A 26,170-nucleotide genomic window follows, 5' to 3' on the forward strand; every position below is an offset into this window, starting at 1 on the left:
AATGTAGTATTTATTTTTTTAACGAAACAGTAACATGTCCTAATTGTCTCTAGGTTAGCGTGTTAAAATCAATTTAAACAATAAATGTACACTACTTAGTAATAAAAAATAGAAAGGCATTACAATTTACACGGCTTGAAACTTGTCCGTAGGGACATTCTTTCGTAACGTTCATTGAATCCAGAAAAAAGCGGTTTAAAATCATATTTGTAGATTTATTGTCAACTTTAAACATACACAAGGTGTGATGCTGTCTACTCGTATCGTCCTCTTGCGAGAAACAGGTGTGCTTGCTTTTGATTGCTGCTAAAATGGAGGGGGAACCTTACCAAATTTTAAAATCGCTCCGATTGCTTGTACTTTAGACGGAATGGAATTAATTTTTATCCCGGGGAATTTTTTGCTTCCTTTATGCAGTTCTATTCGCTGGAATGCTTAAAACAAGCACACCAACAATACACGTGCTCCACGTTTTCCCAAATGCGTATGCGTTCAACTTATCACTTCGAGCAGGCAATCAAAAATGCTCGTCCCAACACTGCTCAAACGCACTCAAACTCCTTCCTATTTATCTCGAGTCGATCCTTTTGCGTTTGTCTTCGATCCCCCGTACCTTTGATCACTTCAAAATCCAAAAATATATTTACATATTCTTTTATTCGCCCCCTTCTCTGACGATGTGTAATACCCCACGTTGAGATTCACCGATTTTTGTCCCGGGGATGTTGTTCCGTCGTTCTCATTCTGTCCAGTAGTGAGTTTGTGGGTGTGTATGTAGTACTAGCAGGTAAAGTCCATGGTAGCGTGGTAATTCTGCCATTTTAAAATCACATCTTAATTTGTGTTTGTATGTGGTTTTTGGGGAGCACATAAACAAAAAATGGAAGAGAAGAAGAGAAAACAAGCCCATAGGGTGTTGCAGAGTGGTAAGGGATTACCCTTGCTGATGGTAAACCCGTCCTTACTATCGATTTAAACCGATCGTGGTTGGACATCTGTAATAGGAAGGGAGTTGTCATTGGCTGATACTGTTTGCTAGTTGGCTCCATTTTTCGGAAATTCTACTTACAGTGTGGACGGACAGCGTCCTCCTCGGAGGCGGAAGTTTCCACAACCTTTCCAGGCAAGCTGATTGGCGTCAGCAGACTGCGACCGTAGTGGATTCGTCCCATCGGCAGCATTGGTTGCGGTTCGGGTTGCTGTTGTGGCAGCGGCTGTGGTTGCTGTTGCGCCACCTGCTGCTCTGGCTGCTGCTGTTCCTGCTCTTCCTGGCGTGCCATTTCCGGCTCGGTCGGGCGTGGTGGTTGCTGTTCCTGCAGCTCACGCTCATCCGAATGGGGCGATGGTCCTTCCTGATCCGGCACGTTACGATAGGAGTCAGTTTCTTCCTCGCTTTCCTCCGACTCAGCAATACGGGCAATGAGCGAGCGCAGCTGTTCAGTGAACTTTTGGGCAGCAAAGTCGGCCACATTCATTTCGTCCGACGACGCCATTGGGAACTTGTGGATCGCCATATCGATCGGCATTTCGCGGATCTGAACCTCCTGTTGCTGAGGTGGCTGGGGAGCTGGCTGTTGCTGCTGCTGTTGCTGTTCCGGTTCTGGCTGATTGCGCATGATCTGGGGCGGCAAGAATGGGCGCATAATCTCCGGGATCGGTATACGCTGCAGATGGATGCGCACCTCGGTACGTGGCGGCATAGCGGGCTGAGGCTGAGGTGCCGACTGCTGCTGCATCTGGGCGGCCATGATCTGGGGCAGCTGCTGAAGGAACGGATGGAAGTTCGGGCGACCCATCGGTGCGTCAGGGTGTGGGGCCTGCATCATCTGGGCCGGGATTGGGGGAAGTTGCTGCTGTGGTTGCTGTGGCTGCTGGTGGTGCGGGTTCATCATGGGCAGCGGGAAGATTGGTCGCGGCATCTGGCGGATGATGGTCTGCTGGGGAGGTCCCATCTGCTGCGGCAGGTGAGTGATTGGACCGAAAGAACGAACCGGTGGGATCGGGATCAGGACTTGGCGGACAGGTTCAGCATCTTCGTTCCTGAGATTGGAGCGGAAAAAACGCGAATTCGCATGTCAGTATAATTTTGCACGAACACAGACTATTCATTAATACTCACTTCAGTTCGTTGCCAGATTCGCAGAAGATGGCAATACGCTCACCAGTAACCTTCTGCTGCTTCGGGTCAGCGGTCAGCTCCATTCCGAACGGAAGGCGCATCATTTTCGGTGGCGAATCGACCAACTCCTCAGAACGGCGTCGCTCAACGATGCAATTCATGCGGGACCTAAGTAATGTGGAGGATGAGTTTCTGGCCAAGTTTCCCAAAACTACAAGATCAATCTACTCACTTCTGGTTTTCCCGAAGAATAGCGCTAGCCAGATCGGTCAGATGCAGGTCCAATGGCAGGTTGACCCGGTGACGGTTGTTCATATCAATCGACTCATCGCTTTCACCATCGTTCGACGAATCGTCCTCATCCTCAGAGTCTCCCGATTCATCCGAATCTTCCTTGTGGTGTTTGTGGGACTCCTCCTGCTTTCGCTTCTTGCTTTCCTCACGATCGATCGTCTGCAGGTTGCTTTCGTCGGCCGATAAGTTGTCCTGCATCAAAGCCTGCGCCTTTGGCAATTCCTGGAGAGTGAGCGAATAGCGAACAAAACCATCTGTTAGTAAACAGTTCCTTTTGTGGGTGTACTACAATGCGGCAACCATGACAAACTTGGTCAGTCGAATGCGTGATGTAAGTGTTCAGTAATCACCACCCGGGCGCGATCACGCCCGGAGTATACAGTGAAAGCCTCCGAAAAGGAGTACTTCCTCGTTGTTAGTAACATTGCGTAAAGTGTGCTGGAACATGTTACATAGCATTACATGACCGCGCTCATGTACGTTGGGGGTTTCTTGCGGTGTATGTGTGGAAAAAGGTTAACTTTGATCACTCTGTAACCTGCCACAATAATACTGAGACAACGATCTGGTGCCAATAGTAAAAGGGAAACGATTTTTTTTTCTTGTGGTAGTTAGTCGAGGTGTCGAGCTGTTTGAAGAAATTTTACACTCTCCTGTGATCGATGCATGGACGTTTTAATTATGGGACATAAGACGGATTTGGTCAAGACCACATGACACAGAGCTGAAGTGTGTTGCAAAAGTCAATACGTCTAGTGTACCTCCAGTGCAAGATGCAAGTCTAGCGTATGGTGCCCTCGATCGCGAGGATCGTGATAAAATGCTTTTTCATGTTTGGCGATTCATGCATCGTAGATAGTATCGTGTGATGCGTGCATTGCGTGTGTGGATGTCGCCATCGGATCATGATCGTGTTCAATCCACGATTCACCGTACAGATTAAGATGAGTGATTGAGCAAGTTTACTAAGGTCATCCTAAGGCTTCAAGCCTCAACGATGCATTAGATCTCCCTTCATGGATGTAAAAGTTGTAATTCCATACGATATAGAAGAGGGTTTGAGGATGATATAAAAACAGTACCATTAAACACCCCAGTAGTGTTTCTAATCGCGCTACACGCTTCATCGTCCAATGTCCATTAGTGTAGCGATTTGTCATGCTACCGTTGGTTTGCAACGCCATTCTTGCTACACTTTCACGTCTAAGGCTTAAACTGTTGGATGGAAATTAACAAGATGAGACTGTAAACATCAACCCCAAATCAAAGAGTTGATTTATAACGTAACGTACTGCTAGCTTGCTTAAGATACAAAAAGATCAGCTAAGTGTGTACGTCGAAGCATCACCCGAAGTGTGCTCGTTTAGTTCGACGATCCTAACCCGCAGTGCAACGATAAAAACGTACTACTCTTGGTAACGATTATGAAACGACCTTTTTTTTGCTCCGGCATCCTAAAAACAGACATCCAACAGCGTCTTTAGCTTCGGTTTCGGGTCACCTTCTACGGTACTCTCCAACTCAGTGCATGTGGATGGTTGAAGATTGGAAACCCGCCAAACCGATTGATGATGGCGAGCTGATGGTACGGCTCCCCTGCCGATCGAAAGCCCCGTTCAGATTAGACACTGTACCTTCAGTAGCACTTGGCACCGGACACGGGACGGTTGAATGTACGATGAATCGGTTTTTACTTTTCAAACCACTCGCCCGATCTGTTCCTTCCCCAAAGTGGGGTAACTTGAAGCTCAACCATAGTTGTGCTGCGGTTGGTTACTTCATCTTTCAGTTTCTATTACGGGCGGACACGAGAGGGCTAGTTCGGCCATTACCACCCTACACAGGTAGGGGGAACAAATCATGTGCTCTCTTGCCGGGGACTTCCAACCGCGGTAGAGGGGAAGGATGACAATGAAGATGCGACGATACGAGTGTTGTGAACCTTTGAACTCCAAATCGACTCCATCGGCGTTCCCTTCTCACTCGCATCTTAAGATGGGGCTTAGTGGATGTTTTTGTGTTTGTGTGTGTGGTACCAACGACCGTTACAGACCTTCCCGACCCAACATCCGAGGCGTAAGATGATCGTCGTCATCTCGCAAACTTCGCAAGCGAAGAAAGAAAAGTGAAAGTGGTTTTACCACAATCGAGCCAAGGGGTTCGCCGCCAGGATGGCAGCCGCTTTTCGCACCCACCCGAAAACTGTTCACTTTCTTCGACTGTTTTATTTTTCTTTCTTTCGTGTACAGTGTTATTATTTTCCGTTATTACACTCATCTCATCTGGTCGTTAGAGTGCTCCCACACAAATATCATCGTTTGGTGGAGTTTTGTGTTGAATTTTTAAGGTTTGCCTCCTATTTCAAGCAGAAAGATCGAGGAATGATTTCAACGAGCTTGAAACAACGAACCTGCGCTACCTTCGAAGCTTATCTTCCCGCGTGTAATCAACCGTGTAGGGGATTTGAGGACTGGTTTTGTGGGTTTGATTTGGTTGCGTATTTTTTCTTCTCCATTCTCCTAAACCGTGGAAAACGGGACTGGGGGGTGGTTTAGTTGATTTGTAACACAAACTAGCGGGCTAAGGGCTTACGGAAAGCCTTCCATTTAGAGTCTAGTGACCTTTCTGCAGTGAAGACGAAATGGAGGAAAATATCATCTTGATGGTGAATCGTACCAAGTGGAGCTGGGAGTGTAAGGGATTTCGATTGGGATGCTCACGTCTTTTGTTTCGCTTTGGTGGCTGAAGAAGAGCATTATATAACGGGACACTGTTTGACAGAGGGTTCATTCTTAATGTTAAGAAATTCCTTCTGACTGCTTCGAAACCTATAACGATTCTTAGATGAATCTTGGTGGGATGAGGTAATTTCACTTTCCTAATGGTAGACGAACACAACTACTCAACAACGAGCCATCAGACTCATTTCGTGTGCAATGTTTAGCTTACGACACATCAGAAACACATCTTCTCGCTGATGCTTGCACAAGCTCATTAACAAAGTCCGAGGTAAGTGAGAGGTAAACGATCTGTCACGCTGGAATCAGAAAAATGCAACATTCACATTTTATTCACACAATCAACAGCCCAAAAGAGAAGGCTTTTATGTGCTACTAATATGAAGCTAAGTAAGGTGAAGAAACACACCAGCGGATCTTATTTGTTCCGTTTGCAATGTTTACGAAAAGTGTTCACACATTTCGTGTGACGGAGATGTTAGCGAAAGGATCGCGTTGCTTGAAGATTTAATTTTTATTTTTGCATCATGCTAATGAACCGATTAAACACTGCGAAATCCAAAATGGAAAATTTGGATAGAAAAAAATCATTAGTCACCTGATCGTTCACAGTTTGGCATTGAAATCCGGCATATGCTATAGACTTCAGGGCGGTTTGAGGTTCGTTTTTCAAAGCTTTGATAAACGTTCCACAAAGCAGTGCCATTTTTTTACCTAAAAACGATTAGAAAACATGCGCTCTGCAGCGACATTACACGACTCCAAAAGAGCTGTTAGTAAAACGACGCGGGAAAAAAACAAACTTCTTAATAATAAATGACACTGACACTCTGCGTGGCTGTTTGCTGCCCGAAGAGTGGAAAACACGTTTTGCTGCTGTGTTGACAAAACCTTCGGCCCGTCCCGAAAGTGCAATTTGTCTATGCCTCTTTACATTTGGCATAAAAAGTAAAGGCGAGGCTCCATTTATCCTTCCCGTCAGTTTGCTGTTTGTTTGCAAAAGCACTTCATTTTTGTTTTGCTTTTAAGGTTTTTTTTTAATATTTTGTGTTGGAAACGCGTGCAAACATCACTCACACCGTGCGTGATGTTTCGCCCACAGATACCACCCACGCTGAATCGCTGGTAGATGGTGGGCGAAATTAAAAAAAAATGAAGACTTCCAAATAGAAAGCTGGCTTGTGGGGTTTTTATATCCTTTCTTCCTGTGTCGGAGGTGTTGTTATGTGATTCGAAAATCCGGTCAGTGGGCCTTTTCCGTTTTTTTTTTGCAGACGTGTTGTGAAGTTTTTCCCCCCTTTGGATCGCCGAAAAAGAAAAATGCGCCATACACGCAATCAAGCGGCTTCGTTTATATAATTGCAATTAAAAGAAATTGTGTACTTTGAGGTGAAACAAAAGCAAACGAGGCTAGTAGCTTCATCAATCGGGCGAGGGTTCCGTCCCGTACCTCCAACGTTTTGCTGTGGAGTAACATCTGTGTCATAGCGTGCCTTTACTGTGGCCTTAAGCGTCCTCTACAGCAGATATAAATTGCGTGCCGTGCTGTGCAAAACTCGTGTGTGAAGTTTGAAAGAAAAAAAAAACCACCGTATACACGGGCAGATGACCCGTGGCCATCGGGGGGACGGAACTGCGTCACTGCGAGTTGCGCTAATGATACGATCGCGATCGAAATCACGATTGTGTGCTGGATTGTATCGGTTGTCGAGTGGCTCTTCCATCGAGAGAGACAGGCGGTAGGGCACTATTATTAGCATGTCGTTTGGGGGGCCCTAGAAATGGTTACGTTCGTCTCCCCGATCGGGTAGAGCATGTGATACAGGTTGGACATTGGAGGACGGGCAATCGCGTACATGGCGGGGGAGGACCCATGTTTGGAGGTACAAATTATAGAAAATCAATTGCTCATTGTTTTCCCAGTACTAACCACCCTCGCATGACTGGAAGGGTGTAGAAGACCGTTGCGAGGGGTTAAACGGATAAGGCGGATGGATGAGAATCGCATTCCAATACCCTGTGATCGGATAGTTTCGAAATCACTCTGCAAAACACTATGGGCGAAATGTGCGTCGCCGTAGGATCATAACGTAAAGCAAACAGAGAAATTTGTTCCTTCTTTCGGGTGGGGAAGCAAAAATGGTACAAATTCCCTCGGGAAATGCCGCTTGTTAGAACACAAATCGGGAACACATTTCCCATTTCAAAATCGCACGACAAACATGCGAATTTTAATCACGTGGGCGATGAGATCGGGGTGGCATTTAACCGTTTCTAGGTTATATCGAGCGCTGGCGCTTTGCTAGATGCGTGTAGTAGATAGTACACGCGCTTGTTGGCTGGTTTTTCGTCCACCGCCATTTCCTATCTCTCATTGCAAGCTTATCGGAAGGTGATCGTAGCGCTTTAATTAACCTTGCCGCATCAGCCGCTCGTGATTGTGCTGTTGGATTGCGGAGATGGGAAAACAATCTCATTTTCCAGCCCAAGTGAAGGCTTTTTTTGTGTGTGTGCCTGAGATAAATAAAGCATTGCGACAGAGGTCTTTGTCCACCCAGCATCCATCTCTACAGCTTGCATAGCTTGCATGGTGAAAACGATACGATGCTATACAAGATGCGGCGGCACGTTTGAGATCTTTTGAATGCTCTTTATATAATTTTCTCACCGATGGCGCTCAATCGGTGATAAGAAAGTGGACGGCGCAATCAGCAAGCTTACAGGAAGGAAGTTTCCAAACCGAGGGGGGGGGGGAGGAAAACGAATGGTACATGGGACTGAAAATAAAACGAGCTTTCATGACCCAGCGGCCGCCGGTACTGTGCACGTTACACAACCGGGTACACTACGATCACAATCGCAAGGTGGTGTCGTTTTTCGCGTTTCATGTTACTGATGAGAGGATGACATCGTCCAAATAAATGACATGAATTCTCGTCCGAAATAAAAACTGGACAAAGGAGGAAAAAAAATCAAGACGAACCAACTTACACACATAAAGCAATAAAAGCTTTGAATAACAAAACTGTTTGAAGAACCGAAACTGGTTTGGGGCGAAATTTTGAACATCAACACACTGTATGGAACTGTATGGAACTAGAATCTCCAGATGACTGTTTTCGGAGTAATAAATGAACCTACCACATTGGCTACACGTATTTTAGAGTCTATTCTTTTAGTGGTAGCCAAGCCTTGAACTAAAGACGAGTTTCACAAATGAGACTTCGAAGATTCGAAGCTCTGTTTTGTTGTGGATGAATACAACCCGCTTGGAGGACAATTTCTTCTAGAAATTAGCCAAACCAGTTTTAGAAACTTTGTTTGAAACCAGTTCTAGAACAAAACAAAAACACAGCTTAGGACGGCATCTCCCTAAGTACTACCAATGGAGCTCTTCCAGCTTGAGAGGCCTCGCTCAGTTGATACCGGGTGACGTGTGGCCGTCGCGATACTAATTGTAATAAAAAAGCTATATTTTATACATTTCACAAGCATTTGCATTGTTTAATAACATCCAAACGAGGGGGACTTTGAGTTCGGCTGAGATCACCCAGTCACGAACTGTCCTTGATTTTCCAAAATGTCATGCCCACGTCGCCCGCCGTAGGTTCAGCCGTTTTGTTTTGTGTTGTCGTAAAGTGCGGTGCTTTCATATCGAAACTCTATGGCGCTTTTAAACGACACTCCAAAAGGGTATTTATGATGGATGGATGCAAGTTGGCGCTGGAGTACAATTAGCATCCGGATGGGAGCTTCGCTTCGATCACTAAGGCAGGGAGTGTTTTGTAGGTTGGATGTAGTAAAATGGTCATCTGATTGTGGGATATTCACGGCATCGTACGATGCACAAACACCAAGGGCTATAAATATACAAAAGTTTGTCACTAGAAGCGACTAGAAGAAGGTAATGTCATCTGATCTTTGGCATGCATACAATTACTACGACCATAAATCAGATTTTGGTTCATCAGTTTCCTTATTTACTGCCAGTGAAGATAGCAAATGGTTCGTAATTAATGGTAATGAGAATAATTACTAGGCTGTTGACGATTGTAGTTGACGATCGGGCAGATCGATCCAGAAACAGGAAGCCTTCTATATGCGGATCATGTGCGGATCATTCATTTTTACAGAAGAGCTCATCTTTGTAAAACGGGGCGCAAATATTGCACCGATATGCATAACATCAATAACGACTGTACGATGATCATATTACCGTGAATAACCACTTCCGTTCCATAAATTAATTTAGCCTCAGAATGGTGCTGCCTAGTAGTGATAAAACGTGCCAATTGGCGTTCAAGATATGGCGTGCGATAACACACTCGAAACGTTCCACACAATTCCACTGCGTTCGTTCCGATGATCCCGGTTTAGCGCTTGACTGTCGATGCCACAGCTAACCACAGTACCTTGAACTATCCTCTCATAAAACCTGTTGATGCGTTAGCACGTCTTGTGAATCTGGGCAGCCCGGGGCTGCCTAGAGCACACGAAAAACGATGGCGAGGAATATACGACCAAAACCATAAAGCTGTCATGGACCATTCGCCATTTGCTTTGTGTGGCTTAACGGTCATCCATACAGCCTCACTAGCTTGGAGAAGCAGTTGGAGATACAAAACAGATCTCCACAACGCACCCGTAACCACCTGCGTTAATCACGAAGAACAATCGTCGTAAGTGTTTTACGACAATGATTCGCCTCTTTACACACACTGTTGCGGGATGTGCAGGAGTTGCCCCTTAGAGCCTAGCCGCAAAGGTCTGGCCGCGAAACCATCATCAATGTTAAAAGCTTTTTCGTTGCCGGTTTGTGACGACGATCGGCATGTGTCATGCACTGTCAGTCACCTAAGTACATTGGCCAAAAACAAAACCCGAAAAAGAAAACAAGTTTTGCAGAAGCTTTGCAGACGTGGTACTTCATATGGGTGTCGTCAAAAATTTGTCTACAGGAAAAATACACAGCGAGGCAAGGTCTACAAATTGTTTGGCGTTCGGTGAATAAATCATGTGCTTTTTTGTGAAACGGTGGTCGTTCCTCGAAACGCTCCATGTTGTGGCTCAAGAAACCGGGTCTCGCTACGATGTAAACATAAGCAAATGCATATGTTGTTTGTCCCCGTCTTGCTGTTCATCGAGGTCTTTGCGCTAGGCGTTATGAGGTTGAGGTGCTTTTTTTATTGCTTTCCAGCTGACCGGACACGCAATCGTACGTGGAAGTGTTGACAACGGGCGTGACCGTTTGGTGTACGGTTCGCTGGACTCGATTTAAAGTTGTAAGGAGAAGAGAGCTGTAGAGCTGCTGCCAGATCAAAGTGACGACCCTGATCTTGACACATTTTATCCTAGCATCTGCTCTTGTGCTGCATACTAATGTGATTAGTTTTAATAAAAAGGTGTTGGCAAGATCACTTACCTGCTGCATAGCTTCCAGCATCAGCTCCTTGTTGAGAACGGCATCGAGAGCCTGCATTTGATCGCAGGACTGCTTCGCCTGCAGATATGATGAGGCGAGGATGAACGATCCCAGAATGAAGGACGACAGCACCACGGTGATAGCGATGATCTTGGCGATCTTCACCGAGTTTGCTTGGCGCATTTTGTAGGCCTAGTTTTTTTTTATATTTGGAAGAGAAAAAGAGGGAGAGAGAAGATTTTAGAAGGTGAATCAATACTCTTGTAAAATATATAGTAGAGGTAGATACACAAAGAAATATCTCAAGAAATCTTTCAACTTTGGAATCTATTTTAAAGCATACAATTGTTTGCAAAATTGGTTCGATCGAAGCTCCGAACTTCCGGTCACCACGGTCTCTGCCGGTGCGCATCCGGCTTAACACAACCGGAAACCTCGGATATTTGCATACGAAACTGCACGCACGACACAACCGATGACAAACGATCGCCATTTCCCTGTACACTATTCCAGATTCCACTCACGTGCATTTTTGCTTTTCCTTTTTCTGCTCTACCAACTGTCGTAATAGCGCTCCTTTTGTGGAGCTGCGAAATTGAACTCGATCCTTTTCAACACACATTCACACACACCCGATTCCAAGCCCCAGAGATCTGGTTGGATGATGTAAACATATTCCCAAAGCGTTAAAACTTCCAACAAACAATCGTAAAACTTCCCCTTTCATTTTACTGTATGAGCTGTAAACCGACAACACACTCACTAGGAGAACGTTTTTGCATCCGATCCTCGTTGGTGGAAAGTCTTAATAAAATATCAATATTGTTTCTGCGAGCTGTGTCAACGCCGTAAAACGATTTGTTTTCTGCGGCTTTGCTGATTGATCGGAAGAGAAAGGCATTATGAAGATTATTTTATACATTTTATATCCACTGTGCTTTATTTGCCTTCTATGATTGAGCTTGAGGTGGATTGTAGAAATAAAATAAATTGATTGAATAACAATATAACTATCTAGTTAGAGTGTTTTTTTTTTGTGGAACCGGAAGTTGAATGCATCATTCTTCCACTTCTTGCATTTCATTAGCTCGAAAGACATAAGTGAGTTGGCATGCAAATTCTGCTCTGCCATGACACAAGCCTTACTGACGACTTTCGGAGTGAAAGCAACTTGCAAAACTCCTGTTTTCGAGGGTTTTTATTTGCGCTCTGATAATTCACAAAAATCCCACACCACAAATGGGCCATTCACTTATCGAAAAATAATGTCACATAACCGCTGTAGGATGAAAGCTAGTAGATCGAAAGACTTCGGATCGTTGGGCTAAACAGCTATGATTCACTGCAGTTAACAGTTTATATTGTTGTTCAACTTTGATTTTCACCTAGATCCAGGAAAGCAGCTGTGCCTCACGTAGTGAGCAATCCATACGGCTATTCCTGAAAGCTCCTTACTCAACCGCTACTCATATTATGATTAATGATTTACTGCTTTCGTAAATAAACTCAACCAGTGAGGCTCATTACACGTCTTTTCCTTTGCTTCCCGATCAGAGTTAAGGCGCCTCTTTTTCGAAGCTAAATGATTCTTTTTTTTCCAGGTCAACGTGATCACGGCTGATAAAGTCTGCAAAGAGCAAAGATCAATGGGCTAAGCTTACCAGAGAACCAAAACCACACAAACAACACCCATGGTTGTTGGTAATTAAACAGCAAAATAAATCATGCTCCAGGCCAATTGGAGATCGGTTGCCAGAGTCGCTCGTTCTCTTTCTCCGGAGCGAAGGTCACGGGGAAAGGTTAGACTTTCCCGGATGAAAAGCTAATGCATGTGAGTTGCAATCTTAAACCTCACACTGAGAGAAAGGTCTCTGTTGGATGAGTCCTATTTATTGACTGTAACGCTTTTTACTTTGTTTACAGTTCAGATGATTTTTGTTTCCTGATCTTGTGGAGTGTGGCTTGAAGTGAGTTATAAGGGCAATGTTTGAGATTTAGCAGGTTCTGGTACTGTTGCGCATATTAAAGAAGCAAGCACTAATTAAAGGTTTAATTTATCAAAGATCACCTGACAAAGGATTTTATTCCTACCTATCATCCTATCTTTTACAATCTTACTCTGGAGGCTTTGTAAGCACAAGAATTCACGTCAGCTTGTGCGTGTCCGATCGGTTAGAAGCTCCAAAAATGAACTCGGGGCGATGTAGCATTTATCCGAAGCCTCATCATGCTGATCGGCCGTTTTTGATTGCTCAAGTATGAATTCGATCCTCAGAAGATCGGAGACTGTGTGTGTGCATTTTTTTTTGCATTAATCAGGGCCAAGTAGGCAACGATAGGCTTCACATTTCTCGCCCACAGATGCTGCTCTGATGATAATCTGCGAGCGTTGAGGGGCTATCATTATTAACTTTAGCTACTCATCGTTCGCTACCAAAGAAAGGGTGAACCGATGAACGACGATTGTGTGAGCTGGTGAGCATCGAATAAAGAGGATAGTTTTGCATACGAATCGAGCCGTGAATTGCACTGAATCTGCTCTTCCACACAGCAAACGTGCAAAACAGTCAGTCAAATGTTGCCTCAAGTGCGGTGCGTTGAAGAAGAACCTCAAGAGCCAGCCACAAATATACACACACGATCGCTTCCTCGGCCGAAAACGGTGATCATCACACGACCAGAAAATGGCATAAAGAGTACTTTGCGCTAACATCATTAACGTGAGTATGGTAATTTTTGAGCTTACGCTGGTGAATTGGAAGTGTAAAAAAAGCGAAGCTCCAAAAACAGCTAACCTTCTGCTGACATCATCCATCTTCATGGTGAGTTTTTAAAGAAGCTGGAAGTGTGGAGTGTGTTTCTCTTTTTGTAGATTTGGACTCCACCGACAAGATCGTCTTCATTTTGGCACACCATTAAGCTGCTCATCTAAATGAAGCTCTGTTTTTTTTTGTTGGTAAAACGCTTAACACAAACACACAGTGGCGACCTTTGTTTGTCGAGAGAAGATTTAATTGTCGCTTAAGGTCGATACTAAACTTTTGCCAAAGAAACTCAGCCGCTGCACATAAAAGTCCACTCCGGGTCGGGTGTCGGGTGGTTATGCAACTCTCGCGGTGGTTACGTCCGCAATTGCGAGTCCTCCCCTTTCCGTGGGGTTCGGCCGCGCATCAGATTGATTACTTACAGCGGTACAATCTGTAAGACACCCAGCTTCAGCGAGCAGCAGCAGCAGCAGTAACAACCGAGCTACGCGCATCTCGAAGCGCATACAATTCCCTTGCTTGGCAATCGCTCTTGCCGTCACATCCCGGTGATTGTGTGCGAAAAAGCACTCCGAGAAGGAAAGACTTCAACGCGTGAATGCGCAACGAACGTGCGCTCGTGCTGCCACTTGTTGTTGGTGGTCGGAAAAGTGCCTGTGCCCGTGTGCATGAAAATTGATGTTGAATGTACGTTGGACATGTGCGTCTTCCTTTAGCTGCTGGGCTGTATCTGTCTGTCGCTGTGGAAGGGTTGGCACTTTGCGCTGATGATTTCACCTTGTGTTGTGTGAGCTATTTTCCCACCATTTCCCACCCACAATGTGAGTTGGGTTTTTTATGGAATAGTATTGTACTTGCATTCATTTCTCTGTACTCACGATCGACAAAAGGGAACTTAGTTTTCGAGAAAAAAATGAGAGCATGAATACGCACAAAAATGCTTTTGTTTGATTTGCTAATGAGAAGAGGAAGTTTTGTTAGGTGAATTTTATTTTCAATATGGTACCGAAGGCACACAATAAGGAAAATATATTTTCAATTTAACATCGTTACAATTTAGAGTCATTTAACTTGATTTATTCCCATTTAAAAGACAAGTAACAGGCTCAAAAATAATTTAAAAATCATTTGGATCGGATGGATTCTAAAATACTTCAAAATCCACAAAAATATTGGAAAATAATATTACCCCTATCTAAACCTTCTTATATTTCATCGATTTAAACTTACTCAAAAATGCTACAGGTTTTCTTTTGTGCCCAAAAGAAACTTCGAGAATAGCATCCCAAAAGAAGCTTCATGCTTTTTGGATTTTTAAATGATGAGCTTTTAAACCAGACAGAAACCATTTCCTATTTTCAAGTCAAAATCAAAGTGTTGATATTGCTACAATAAACCCAAAACAGTTTGTTGAAATGAAATAGAAATGAACACGAATTTTGAAGACCTTTTTTCCAGTCCAATATTCATGTCCATTTCAACCAATAATTACAAAACAACACATTAAAATCACCACTTTCACACAACACCTCTCGGGGCTGGGAACCTCAGCAGATCAAACGTCATTCGTCAAACCTCGATCAGTGCAAACGCATATGACTGTGCTTTATTTTTAGCACACTCAGTGTATCCCCCGAACCGGGCAAACACACTGCCATTCTGCACGCAAGTGAATGTGTTACCATAAACACGCTAACCTACAGCGAAACGTTTCGTAGGACTCACGTACATGACCCGGCCACGTCGATCAGACCCAGAGTGCATACGTGTGGATGTAAGTGTTTAACGCACCCTGATCGGAATGGGCAAAGACCGTCAATCAAACGCACCACACTGAAACACTGAACTGACCGCCTTTTTTGCCGCAATATGTGTCTGTCGCTCGGGGGGGAAGGGGGTTTCTTTTTCTCCATCACCCTCGTACTCCTCCTCATATCTTTCATTAGCTAAATCAACGGCATCGACTAGCAAAACAGTGTGCGACATGTGTCCCACATTTCGGCCGATGAAAAGCGAAATTGAAGTCGTAAACATTCTGTCTGATGCCTTTCCGAGCACACAGAAGGGATAGATTGTTCCTCGCGTGAAGCTAGTTTCGTTTTGCATGATGACTGGGAAGAGTGATCATCATCGGGGGACTCGTCGCAAAGTGAGAGTTCGAAGCTCTAACAGCTTGTACGTTATATGTTTGTTACAAGTCGCACCCTTTTGCTTTGAAGTTGCAATCATCACAACACACTCACACGACATGGCGAGGGTTCACTTTCAGTCTAAATAGAGTTTTCTCAGCTTCAAGAAGGGATGTTACGTCGAACCCTTCGAGTATGTCTGTTTTCGCTAAAGCAGATAAATGGTTTACGCTTGCTTGGAGCGCTAGTAACTTCTCCATTCGCCCTCATCAGCCATCAACATCTGGCAGGGAGAACCGTGTCTAATCGTTTGCTTAACCGTATCGCCTTGCAATGATTGGATATAGAAGTCGATTGTTTCTTCTTCACGCCGAGAAGACGTTATTTAATCAATCTCCAATATCGCTTCGTGCTACGTTCGTGTTGGAACAGCACAATGTGTTGTGCAATGTACACGGACGTACAGGGACCATCGTCAAGATGCATCTCTATTAAAAAAAGTACTCTTTTAGACACGAAATCGGGAAGAATCCATCGCAAGGTAGTTATTAGAGGCAAGAATTGCATCACGAACCCAGAATCAATCAACCGCACGTTACTCAACGCTGCGACTTCTTGCCAGCTCGTAGGGAAGACTTGAATTTTTCGTTGTTTGGTTGCGAATTATTCAACCTGAAAGAAAGTTTCCAGCAACAGCATGCAGTGCACCAGAGCGTAAAATGAGTGCGCTTTAAAGTTCGACCAATTCATGATGGGCAGTTGTTTTGCTTTGTGCAATCAGATAACTCGCCAGCACATCCTCAACGCTCATTAGGTCAGTGGCGTGTTGGCGGTCGTTTCACTTTTGTCTGCCAACCGCAGCAGCATCAGAACGCGTGGTACCACCACGAAGCCGGAAGTATTACATTCTGTGCCTTTTTTTCGCCCTTCTTTCTCTTTCTCTCTTTCTTCTCCCTCACATTGACCACCAAACCAACCCAGAGGGAGGTAATTTCTCGCAAACTCGCAAAGCAATCAAAAGTCAAGCATCAGTTAGGGGCAGTTATTTGCTCATCAGTGTGTGCAAGGGCCACCGAGCTCCAGCACAAGTAGAAACCCCCGGCATGAGTGGACAGATAAATAAAAATAGCCCTCATTACATTAATAGTGCCCGGCTTTGGTCATTACTGTGAAGAGGAGCGACTCGTGTTTGGTGGGTTTGGTGCGTAAAGTTCTCGAACCTATTTCACCCGACATGGTTATTGTTACGGTCGGTTACAGATCGAAACAAACAGACCCTGCAGGGCACATTAATTCGCTACATTTTGGTTCCCCAACCCCCCTCCTTTTTCCACTATATGCGTGCGATTTTCGCTTCAAACTTTGTTAAGGTTCCGCACACGGGAGTAAATTTTTGTACTGCACATACAGCTGGTGCGAAAACAGACTCCATAATTGTGGCGACCTGCTTTGGTGGGTTTTCTTCCGGAACGAGTTAAGCAGATTTGTGCAATGTTAGTAAATACGCAGAAAGAACAAAAATTGCTAGGTCTCTTGGTGTCTTGAGAAGTTTTTTTTTTAAGGCGATGGAAAATTATCCTGCCGACCTTCGAGTTCCACAAACCGTACGAGATGCAGTTCAATGGAACAAAACGTGTCGGAAAAGCACGTCTCTATGGTCACTGGAGGCAATCCAGACAGTTCAAAGCCTATGATTTTCCTGAGTTCTGAGTCAGCTTAATTCCTACAAGCGGCAGAGACTGGAAAAAGTATATCCTTCTAAATTGCATCGCCCTCGGGCATCACAGGACAAAAGACTCCAAAACGTTATTTCAACAAGAACAAAAAGATCTTACCCTCAAGTACTTGATTAATAAAACCAGGCTGTTAGAGCTGTAGCTTTTAAGGTGCTCGTCGTCTAGTGTGTCGATGACGTACGGTAAGTCAGCTTAATTACTTCCTGGTAGAGCAGAAAAATTCGTGCACTCATCGGGGTGCCATGGGAGGCTTGTATGTTGTCGTTTGTATTTGTGTATTTTTTTTTTTCGTCTTAAACTCTTATGTGCTCTAGCTACATGTGCTAGAACGTGAGATAATCACGAACGTTCAAGGTGAGCATTATTTGTGGGGTATGTTTGCGTTTCTGATTGGACAATACCCTTTGAACCGCAAGCTGAATGATCGTGAAGAGACCCGAGGATCGTTTGGCGTCTGTATGTCCACTTACTGCGGATGACTATAGACTATTGTGGATGTCAGTTGAAGTTGTGCCGATCGTTCGAAGATATAGCACTGCTATTTTATATCATCCACAAAGATACCATGCTTTTGCTAAAGTAAGATATTGCGTATTGCTTCACTTTCATGCCTAAAGCCATGCAAGTCTTTTCACCATTCCGTGCGCTTAATATGGATAATCAATTACTGTCAAACGAGCTCCAGTTTCCTCGGTCCATTTGAAATTTGGTTTGTATTGAAGCATTATGCTCTACCCTAAATGGAAGTAACGCAATGTTCCACAGCTTTGCCTGGCTTTGAATAACGGCTAAGGGGACTACTCGCCGCTCGCTTGTCAGCTGAATGTCGCCTTTCGGGACCGTCGTCCGAGATAGTGTGGGAGTATTGCTTTTTTTCCCACCGGCCACCACCAACATTGGAGACTTTTACTTCACTTTCAATTTCATCCGGCTTTCGGTTTGTGTTGTGCGTTTTCTTCAGATCTTGTCGTCTTCTGTAGCTAGTCACTGAATGGCAACAGCTTTCCGGCAGGGACACTGACCCGCACCCAACCAGAGCTGTCGTTAACTACATAAACCAATTCCAATCGGATAATGCAAAAAGAGAGCGTTCTTTCTTTCTTTTTCTCACCCTCGCTCTGCAGTTTTCTCCTCCCGGCAAAGTGCACTTTCCGAATGCGATTCAGATTGGGATATTAAGGAAAACTTTAGCGCCCTGTTTGTTGCTGTGCTGTGTTTTTTCTAGTGCTTGGCAGTTAATGGCGAAAGTGGTACTTGGTGTCGACAATTCCGCAAGCACCCGAAACGAAACACGTGCCATGTGACACTGCTTTAAAAGAGGGACAAGCGGCACACATTTCAGATTTCTTAAGGTTTACTTTCCCCCTTGATGAAGGAACCGTATCGTTGAACGGAGAAGGGAGCCCCGGCGGGGGGGTTTTTGATTCGTTTGCAAACTTTGCCACAAAATACCCTTCGGGGTGACGTGCGTTGAATGAGTGAGTTGACGTTATTATTTTTATTATAATTCGTGCGACGGCAATAGAAATTGGCGTTGCGACCGGGAGGTGGAAAAAAGCAGGTCAAACAATTATGCGTTACGTTGGTTGCAATTGCAGTGTGGTCAGATCGGAGGGGAAGGTTTTTGGGCGCAGTTTGTTTTTTTTTTTTGTAACGTAGCTTTTGGGATTTGCGGTTCCAAGCTTTGCGGCGCCATGGTCGTGCCACCATGGCCAATCTCGTTAGAAATGTCACCGTCGCGGTACTAATCATGTTGTCCCATTAGGCTGCCGGTGTATGTGTGTTGTGGCACCATTTTTCGAAAGCACCCTGAGGCTAATTAGATTTTAATGGGAAAATTGCCAAATGTTAAAGTCAGATAAGAAAATGTACGATCGTCTGTATTCTGCAGTTGAAGTTCGATCTTGTGGTCTCTTTATCGGCATAGGTCATGCTTCAAGATAGAAACTTAGTTCCAAAAATGTTGAAGGAAACTGGTACACTGACTCATAAAATAATAATTTCCTTTGTTTTTTGACTTTCAATCGTGGTTCGTCACGTCAGTACGATATCGCTGTGCGAGGTGCAACTACTCAAGTACGTGACTACGCACGATCGTTCCCATGAAGCTTCCAGATAGCTATGGACATACCTTGTACCATTCCCGAGCTATCATAGACAACCATTCTGTTTTCCCTCATACTGCGTTGTATTTTATTTTCCTCTGCTACTTCACTTATTATCATTTGAACAGAGACACAAAGAGCCTTTTTAAGTGCCCTTTTGTTTGAACAGTTTGTGCCCTGTTTGCAAGGGGAAGCAAAACACGGAACATTGTTCCGTTTCTAAACGCGCGTTCGATTTTGAAATCATCGTTCGTGACTAGGAGCACTCTTCTGCAAAGTGCAACAGTTGCAGCTGCAGATGTGTGCAACAGTGTTACAGCCGGGGGCAAAACTTCTTCAATCATGGGGAAGGTAAAGGTGCAGGAAAATGAGAAGCATCTTAAGCGTAACAGTAAAATAAAGTCGGAAAAGGGATTAGCCCCAGCGTTAAGAGAGAGAGGTATTGATTTTAATACCAAAACCAAAGAAAAGCACACCACACGGGAACTGAATACGATCCGAAAGGAGGGAAAAAATTGATTTGCTTCGGCAGATTGAAACTGTAACGTAGCGAATGGCACCATCGAAAGGTCTCGCCGGTGGGGTTTGTCTTTCGAAAATGGAAAACTTGCTAGCGTGAAAAATATTGAATCACCGATAGCCCGATGCCGGTCCCTCCATTTTCATATCTTTCGATTGGTATTGCGATGAATTCATCATTACCAAACACTGACAGCTGGTTTGGATTCTGTTTTGTATGCACACTCTCGATGGGTACCTTGTGTTTCTTCTTTACGGTTTTGGTGCGCCTCATCTGCTAAGGCTTAACCGCCATCCCACTTCCCCTCCTTTTTTACTAAATCTAGGTCAACTTAGAGCGGTAGCACACACCACAATCGGATCACGCTCGATCATCCTTTTACTTATTTCAACCACCGCGACGAGAGCACCGGGTGCTGACATTGACGGTGGTGTTTTGGTTCGCGGCGATGAGAATAACTCGCACGAGAACGTTCACCACCGGCCCCGGCGTACTCGGTGGGTATCCGTGTTGCGTCGATCTCAGTTTGTCACACCAGCCTCCGCCATCTCCATCACCCTGTTTCCCTGCTTTGGAATGGAAAATTTTCTCGCGCGTAGAAGAAAAAAAAGACACACGTCACGGCTTGATTCAAGTGACACATCAGCAACAGAAATAAACATGTTTGCCAATTAAGCATACAGACGGCGATCCTCTGCGCGATGCGTTCCGAACACGAGACGCGAGAGAACCTAGTCGTGGAGCAAAAGCGGAATCGGTTGCAAAATCTGCCCATCTTTAAAAGAAACCAAAAAAAAGGGTGGGGGGGGGGAGCAATGATTGCGTCTGTCTTTGCAGCAGCATCCAATTCCACGCGAACGATTTGTAACGAACCGTTTCTATTGTAATTTTAATGGGTCACATTTAAATGTTGGCTGGGTTGAAGAACGCGATGACACGCAGACTAGACGCCGAATGCTTAAAGGCCTAATTAAATAGTTTCGTGTTTTTTAAATGATATTACAACATGTGCTCTCACGAGGAAACGGTTGTTATAAAACATGCAGAAAAAAGGGTGCCCCAAAATACAACGCTGGTCAAACACGAGATGAATTTATGGAGCCATAAAAGAAATCTAAATTGACAATCACAAACAGGCTGTCCAGTTTTGTATCCGTTTTGCCTGGCAGGCATTTGGTTTGATTTTGGGAGAATTATTTGGCAATGTTTTATCGTGCAATCTATGTAATTGGAAAGGAAATTGGAATTCATTTTTGGAAAGGGTTGGTTTGATTATGCAATCGAAAATTCAATGTACCCTTCTGAGGGTTTATTAAAAAAAAAACCGATGAGCCCTTGACAGTTGCTTCACGCACAATCAAGCCTGGGCTGAGGTGCTCTTCTTCACGGAAACAAGCGGTTCAGCTCGGGTGCAGTTCCTTTCGCCTGTGGTGCTGGTTTACCATACTTGCGATCGCTTTCCTCACACACTTTACATTGTGCGCGATCGTTTCCTTGTTCCTTTCCATTTTTTTGCGCGTGTTTTGCCTCTGTGTTTTAGGTAGAGTGCGAGCTTTCGTTTTCGGTGCTCTTGAAACCACTTTGCAGCGATCGAGAATTGCATCTTGTTAACTAATCAGAAAAGTTATGGTAACCGAATCGAAAGTGAGCAACATAAAAACCACCCCGCGGAATATCCGGTTGTGCGGAAACCGATTAGATTAGCGTCTGGTGTGGTGCGAATGGACCGTGGCATAAATGGAAGCAAAGGTGTTTGTGCTGTAATGAAAATCTATTGGTGAACGTTGCATTGTTTCCAAGCCAAAGCACTGCGGTCAATAGGAACAAAAGGGAAATGTTGAAAAAAGCACCTTCAATGTTAGACAGCCAAATGAGATTAGTTTTAATCTTGCCATTAAAAATACAAAACTGGCACGATAGCTACCGTTGAAGCGGAAAGTTCAAGAAAATGCATAAATTTTACAGTTCAAAGTGAATGTAAATTCAGCATAAAAAAAAAGAATGCACACCTTACCGGCTTACTTAACCATGGAAAGACTTGAATGCCCCACAAGCGACGAACACATCTCGTGTTGCATTGTTTTAGGGCTTTGGACGGTAGGTGAAGCATCACCTTTATACGAAGACGAGTCACGCAAAAGAGGGAAGAGGAGGAAAAAAAACCCCTCTGCCCAGAGTACCTTATGGGGCCATGGACAATGGTGGCAGTATCGGGTCAACGGGGGAACAATAAGAAACAAAGAATGTTTCATCGAATGTTTCAAACACCCATCATCATCGCCACACCGGATGATGGTGGTGGTGTGGGGTGAATTTTCACCACCCTCAAAAAACACCACCCCCTCCCCCCTCCCCTTTTTTTTGTTGCTGGTAAAGACAATTGAACGCTCGGCATATTCACGTGTGTGCGCACCCCAAACGGCATCCGGCTGTCAAATCTGTTCCACGGTTCGGTTCCATTTGATAATCCATTTGCTTTCGGAGTCAGTGCGTTTTCAGTTCATGCCAACGGGGAACAGCAAGCAGATCCAACACTTGTACGTTAATTAGTTTTCTTTCTTGCAACTGCAACACTGCCATTGTCACTTGTCGCGCATTATCTTGGTGCATTATCGCGAAACGATTTAAGCATTCGTTCCGTCTGGTCTGGTACCAACTGCTTGCCGACATTGCAGATACTAATTATGGTGCATGTAAGTTTTGCTGAGCATAACTACCGGGGACGATTTTGCAGACTGATGATTATACACTTTCAAATGATATCGTTTAAACTGGAGTTCTTTTTGCAGATATTTAAAACCTAATTTTAATAGCCAACTACACGATCTTCAAAAGCGATAACTAAGTGATTTGTATTTAAATAAAGATCAACCACTTTGTTCAAAACGAGGTGATATTTTGTAGAAGGATAGAGCATAATTATAGTTCTGTGGTCAGCAATTGCTACCCATCTAACATTAAACCGTAAGCCGATTTAGGCGTTGTAAGGTAGAAGTTTGGAATTTTACCTTGTCAAAAAAACACGATCTACGAAAGCATGGAACCCAGCTGAGTTCCCACAATGTTCTGCAAAGAATGCAACACCGAACGAACGAATCACGATTCGCGCAAATTGTTTCGTGCGATTTCTCGATGGGAAAATATTCACCCAATGCTGACAGTATGATGATGATCATCAGCTTTGAATAGAATAGATTCGTGAGCGTTCAGTAATAGCTAAAGAAGATTTGGTTTTTGCTTGAATAGGAACACTAATCTTGAACCAGTCGGTATCTGACCGATATTTAGTGGGATCTTTCGGTAGTTTATAAATATTCCCTTTTTAAAACTCAACCGCAAAGCAAAAACCGTAGGCCTTAACTTTTACCGAGAAATCAACGTTTCAGACCTAAAACCACCAGAGCAGCATCATCATTATTATTCTCAAGGTCTTCCCAAACGCAGAGAGGGAGTTCAGTAAAATATAGCCTTAACTCACGCACATCTTCTGCGTCATCAGCATCAGTCGGAACGCTAAGAATGGAATTTTAGTGCGGTAGCAAACAGGAGGTTGAAGGGGTTGGTGGTAAAACGGAAGAGGGCTGCTTGGCTGTGCCACCACCAGCAGCAGTATCATCTTCGTTCGTTCGTTCGGCTGAGATTTATGGGCCGGCTAGTGGGTCTCGATTGGTTCGAAACATACACACGCGGGCCGATGTAAATGAGCAACAAACGGCAGTTGCCGAGTTTACAAGATGCTGGTGGAGAAGGAGAAAGAGTAGCAATAGTGCTCACACCGGACACCTTGCCACCCGTCAAGGTAGACCGGGTAGGCAAGTAAGACAGATTCAAAACACCGTACATCGTCGTGCATCGAACGTAAGTTCCGTGTGCTTAAAGCTGTGGACCGTCAATGATGAAAAACGACGGGTCAGTGGTGGGAAATGAAAGGTAGGGTAGATCACGAACAGTGACTGTCTCTGTTGCGCGATTGTGTACTGCACGAAAAATCACACGACAGAAACACACGACGGCTAGTGGCTTGCTGGCGTGAAATGGCTCATGTTGACCTTAATGGTAGCTGTTGCATCGCACACGGGCACACATTAAACAAACAATGCACACGAATGTACACGCGCACCCTGCGCATTAATGTATGCTTGCTTGGCACCCTAACCTACACACGATATTCAGCATGCTTTTGAATCACTTGGAAAAGGGCTTCCGGGAGTCCGGGAGTTAGTCGGTTGGTTCGCCGATGAGAATCAATGATGTGAGTGTGCGTGTGTATGGGGGGGGTGGATGAAGAAAATGCAGACGAGAAGACACTTACGGGTGGTGCTTCACTGGTGGTGCTGTACACTTCACTAGCAGCATAATCCTGCTTCATCGTAACTGCCATTGAATCCGGTTCCTTCTCCATCATCGTGGCCTTAACGATGGTTTATACTGGACTGGGTGGCGCCTAGCTTTCGCTTTCCACTACGAAACACGGCACTTACTCGCTTTACGGAACCAAAAAAAAATCCGGACGAATCACACTTTTACGGGATGTTACCGCGGGATACCGAAACAGGGAGATGCCGACTCCTTTAACGAGGGGAGCGGGGTTGGGTTTGACGGGAAGTTTTACACGACGTTTGCTGCTGCTGGTGCTGTGGGACGTCCGTTCGCGTGAACAGTCGCGGAACGTTTGAATTATTTTGAAACCGTTCGCCACCATATAATAGTGACGCGCTTTTCAGCAGACAACGGAGGCTTTGTGTGCGTGCGTACGTTGTTTCGTTTTGTTGAGCCGCGATCGTGATCGAGAGTTGGAGCTTGTGGGGTGTACAGTAACGAACAGAATAAAGGCATGCTCGTTCGAGGTATGATCGATGTATGAGATGCCGTATGTTATAGCTTCTTTATTAACTTTAAAGTAATAGATATTGTTTGACCGCTTAATTTTGTGTTGTTTTTTGATTGAAATTTATTTTTAAATTTAACTTAAAGTTGTATGCTTCTCCACGTGTTCATCATATTTGGATCTTTCATGCACAAAGAATGAATGGATTATAAAAACTGAGAAAGGTCACAAGTGTGAGCTAACTCAGCTCTTTATCTTACCAACTGAGCACTTAGCTGAGATCACTTGCGCTATCAAGAAAACAACAAAATAATCTGAATGATTGCATTGATTTAATTCATTGTTTCATCAGTCCAACCCGTAGTGAGAACTAACTATCCAGCTACGTAACATCAACAAGTCTAGTAAGCCATTAGATGGCCGCCATGAGTTAGAAAGTCGTTAAGCCAAGAAGGAAGAATTCATTACTTTACATATTTAATTCATCGATTTATCTCTTCGTATGTGTTTATAAAAATAATTTGGCTTCGTTTTCTAAATTATTTCGTTTATATCATTTGATTTTGTTACAGTGGTTTAATGCAAGGCAAACCAAGCGATCGCAAGAGGTTTTGTTCACTTTTAAGGTGATAGCAGCTGGGCTTGTGCTGTGAGTTTTTCCAAAAGCGTGACACAAATTGCGATCAGCACTGTAAAAAAAAACACATACAATCTCATCCCCAATCTACTCGTTGCCTGTGTGTGCGTGTCTGTTTACTCAGCTGGAGCTGGAGCTGAAGTTGGAGCTGGCATTGGTTTCGAAAGGAAAGCGAAGACGAGACGCACCAGCCGCAGGAGGCGTACAATATAAAGCCAAAGACAGCGAAAGGCTTACGAATGCGCCAGAACGCGTTTTACCAGTTCCCCCTTCGCGACGGTAAACACTTTCGTTGAACCGGCTCCAGCCCCACCCCAATGCCAGCGAGCATAACCGCGGGTGGGTGTATGTATGTGGTTGTGTATGTTTCTGTCTCGACCCTACTTGATCACTCCCAGGTCGACATATATTGGCTCCCTTATCCACCACCATCTCTCCCCCTCTCTCGCCGTCCTCTCCCCAAGTGCTTTCTCTTCCTTCCTTCTTCAGCGTTCGTTATTCTTCGCCATTTCTTTTAACCGCGAGATTACCGGTTTATCGCAGTGCACTGGAAAAACTGCACCACTACCGAACTGGAACCCGCCACCCGGACGGATGGACGGAAGCGCCCTTGCCTGGACTGACGGTTTACCGATGCCGGTAACGGGTTTTGGTCTAATGCAAAAGGGCCCAACTGGCCTTTCCCTTTCGTTCGCTGAAAATGGGTTCGGGATCAAAGGGAGAGGAAGAAGCGTTGGGGGCCCCCCCCCCCAACGCGGGGGGAAGAAAAACGAAATGGAAACACAAAAACAAAAACAAAAATGCTTAGCACTGGGAAAGAGAAAACGAAGGAAATTCGAGCTGGAAATTGATTCGAGGGAATTTGAGTGAGAAATGG

The 26,170-nt window shown here is 44.6% G+C and overlaps 1 protein-coding gene across 1 annotated transcript; it reads right to left on the minus strand.

Moving 5' to 3' along the window:
• Positions 1-802: 802 nt before the first annotated feature.
• Positions 803-24,234, minus strand: LOC126561929 (putative mediator of RNA polymerase II transcription subunit 26). The gene is made up of 6 exons (XM_050218307.1): positions 24,141-24,234; positions 10,574-10,765; positions 2,352-2,635; positions 2,120-2,287; positions 1,070-2,040; positions 803-995 (listed from the first exon to the last, which is right to left on the minus strand). The coding sequence occupies exons 1-6, from the start codon at positions 24,231-24,233 to the stop codon at positions 973-975; spliced, it is 1,731 nt and encodes a 576-aa protein (XP_050074264.1). The 5' UTR covers position 24,234; the 3' UTR covers positions 803-972.
• Positions 24,235-26,170: the final 1,936 nt, after the last annotated feature.

The sequence above is a fragment of the Anopheles maculipalpis genome, chromosome 3RL, assembly GCF_943734695.1.
Source record: "Anopheles maculipalpis chromosome 3RL, idAnoMacuDA_375_x, whole genome shotgun sequence".
NCBI classification, from domain to species: domain Eukaryota; kingdom Metazoa; phylum Arthropoda; class Insecta; order Diptera; family Culicidae; genus Anopheles; species Anopheles maculipalpis.

Excerpts from the sequence above, each read along its gene's own strand:
- LOC126561929 (XM_050218307.1), bottom strand. The coding sequence starts at position 24,233 with ATGATGGAGAAGGAACCGGATTCAATGGCAGTTACGATGAAGCAGGAT. Across the intron at positions 2,288-2,351 it reads ATTCTTCGGGAAAACCAGAA|GTCCCGCATGAATTGCATCG; the intron begins GTGAGTAGATTG and ends CACATTACTTAG. Across the intron at positions 996-1,069 it reads GGACGCTGTCCGTCCACACT|ATGTCCAACCACGATCGGTT; the intron begins GTAAGTAGAATT and ends TTCCTATTACAG.